The 2,685-nt window shown below is 38.8% G+C and overlaps 1 protein-coding gene across 1 annotated transcript in view; it reads right to left on the bottom strand.

Annotated features, from left to right (window-relative positions):
- Window positions 1-384: 384 nt before the first annotated feature.
- The window catches only part of PKP2 (plakophilin 2), a 31,255-nt gene continuing 28,954 nt past the window's right edge, over window positions 385-2,685 (bottom strand). Inside the window, exons 11-12 of the mRNA XM_009081255.1 lie at window positions 1,967-2,054; window positions 385-453 (exon numbers count right to left, since the gene is read on the bottom strand). Of these exons, the coding sequence (XP_009079503.1) occupies window positions 385-453; window positions 1,967-2,054 (157 nt within the window). The remainder of the gene's footprint in view (window positions 454-1,966; window positions 2,055-2,685) is intronic.

Raw genomic sequence — 2,685 nt, forward strand, 5'->3', positions numbered from 1 at the left:
ACTTGATACTTATCCACTGTAGAAAACTATTTGTATAAAACAGTCTGAAAACAATTTGCTGCCAACCAGCATTTCAAACTTCTCTGTATAGACCAAAGGCAGTCATCTGGAGCTCTGACTAGTGGTAAACCTGGATGAAACTTCACCTCAGACATCCTGAAGAATGCATCTTTGGTTATTCTTATGTTGATATATACAGTGCCAACAAGGTGATTAGGATTAAAAACTCAAAAAAGCTACTCTCTGGTCACTCAGTCTTTATATAAAATCAACCTCTTTTTTCTGAGATACTTCTTGGCTCATGATGGCGACACCAACCACGTGAAGATAGTTACGTTAAGTGGCGTACGATCTCATTTGTCTCCAGTGGTGTTATGCTCTGATTCAATCTTTTAGTGAGTTATAGGCTTTTGTGGTCCGGGTGTTGATGAAATCTGCCTTCTTAAAGTCAGCCTTTGGAATGAAAGAAACAGAATAATCAATTAATTTCAATGCTGACTCTGCAAGGAAAGGGTTGATTCAGCTGCCTAAAAGCTACATATGGAGTCTAGGCAGAGTCCCCTAGAGTCACAGAGACAGAACAGGAATCTCCCAGGAGTGCTCCATGTAGTGCTCAAGATAGGTGAGATGAATGACTGGAGTTGCTTAACTCTCTCCACTGACTATATCAGGAACCTATTCTACTAGTTCAGCTCTACAGACTCCTTAGAAGGTGACTAATGCCTGCTGAGATTAACCCTATCAGAACAATGATGACTCAGGATTTTATCCATCTCATTTGATCAAGTGATTTCTGTTGCTTACTAGACTGACTTTTCAAAAATGTCTAGGCATTAGGTGGTCTGCAGATTTCAGTGCCATACCCAGTGTCTCTAGGGGGCCTGATCTGCACAGGAACAGCAAGCTCTCAGGCTTTTTTGGAAATTCAGATCTGATAAATATGTCTTAGAGGCATACCAAAACTACCACTGACTTCAGAACATCCATGCCACTGGGGATGTAGCTATACAGTAAAGTCAGGAAGGTAGTTGCCAAAAAATGAGAGACAACAGGACCTAGTTAAGAGTTTATATGGGTACAGTACCCTAATTCTTGAACACAGTTTCTGGTTTGCTGAGTGTGATGCAACCCTGTTAAAGGATACTATGCTAAGTAACTTTTTTTGAGCAAATTTCAACAAAAATATCTACTGAAAGAAAGACCTGATTTGTAAATGCTAAGGGCTAGATTGAGAGCATGGAACAGTTTTAGGTTATAGGGAATTTTAGGTGACAAATTCTAAACAGCAAACAAATGAGGAATGAAAACAGTTTGAAATGAAGGGTGAAGGTACGTAGGCTGAAGTTAACTCAGCTGTGTGCTGACAAAGCAGCCACAGAGCTTCAGAAGAAAAGAAACAAACTGGTTTGTTGTCTGACTCATGCTGGTCAATTTTGTTTGATTTTGCCTATATTTGATTTTGATTATGACAGTAAATATTTGCCAACGCTTTTCCCATGCCCTAGCTTTTTGTCTGACTACAACTAACACTTGGGCTACCAGGCCATGCAAACAACAAGGAGAACAAAACTTCTCTGGTTTTAAAGCAGGAAGTTGTCTTGCCCTATCTTTGCTTTGCTGGCACCTTAGATCCTCTGTGTCAGGTTGGTTCAGTCAGTGGTGGATGGTCACCTACTTCTCACCATCTGACACTTCTGGCAGGCAGCAGCAACACTTTTCATAAATTTACCAGTGGATATAAAAACACAGGAGAGAATATGAACATAGATGAGTGAAAATTAAGGCCATTCATTACTTATGCAGGATTATGTACAAGTAATAGGAAAACCAAATTCAGAGACCACTTGAAATCCTATCATAGGTTGATTCTTAAATGTGTAGAAGTGCTAAGGGCCCCAGAGGACAATGAGAGGGTTCTAGGTGCAAAAGGACAGATAACATGACTTTATTCTAACCCAGATCTTACCTTTTTGTAAGTGCTGTGAAGATCAGTATGTGACCACAGGGAGTAGAGGAGGACTGAAGCAGCCCTACTAGCTTTGCTGAACATGTTACTGCAATTTTGCAAAAAGAATGACAAAACATATAAAAATATTTAAATTCCCATGTCATAATCACAGTGCATGTACAGACTTCAGCAAACATAACCTTGGAGCATTTGTTCTGTCTCTCTTAACTCCTAAATGCTGGTTTACTACTCTAGGTATTCTAGTGTGTTTCATGCTGTCCTGATTACTGAAAGACATGAAACATGCCTCCCTGCTCAGGCATTCTTCAAAACTAGGGAGAAATCAAGTACTTTGTAGCCTACATCTCAGAGCAGCTACTATACTATTCATTTTCAGCTGAGGAAAATACACCTCAGCAAAAGAAGCATTTGAAAGAATCTTTCCAGTAGTTAAAATCTCTAGTTAGTTAGATGGGATTTAAACTATTCAGGGCCTCAGGAGGCTTCCTTTACTGAGACTGATTTCCTCTTTGATTTTGTAAAAAGAGAGGAAGGCAAACAGAATAATTATTCGTATTCATAAGCATTCATTATCTGTTGAGTAAATATTGATTGCATGTGATTACATAATAAAGAATGATTAAAGTAATTTTGAATCTATTCTCTGCAATGCCACTTCATAAATGATTTTTAAGTACAGATCTGTAAGTTCTATGAAATGTATCTCTGCACTTTTC

The sequence above is a fragment of the Acanthisitta chloris genome, unplaced genomic scaffold, assembly GCF_000695815.1.
Source record: "Acanthisitta chloris isolate BGI_N310 unplaced genomic scaffold, ASM69581v1 scaffold22828, whole genome shotgun sequence".
Lineage (NCBI taxonomy): Eukaryota > Metazoa > Chordata > Aves > Passeriformes > Acanthisittidae > Acanthisitta > Acanthisitta chloris.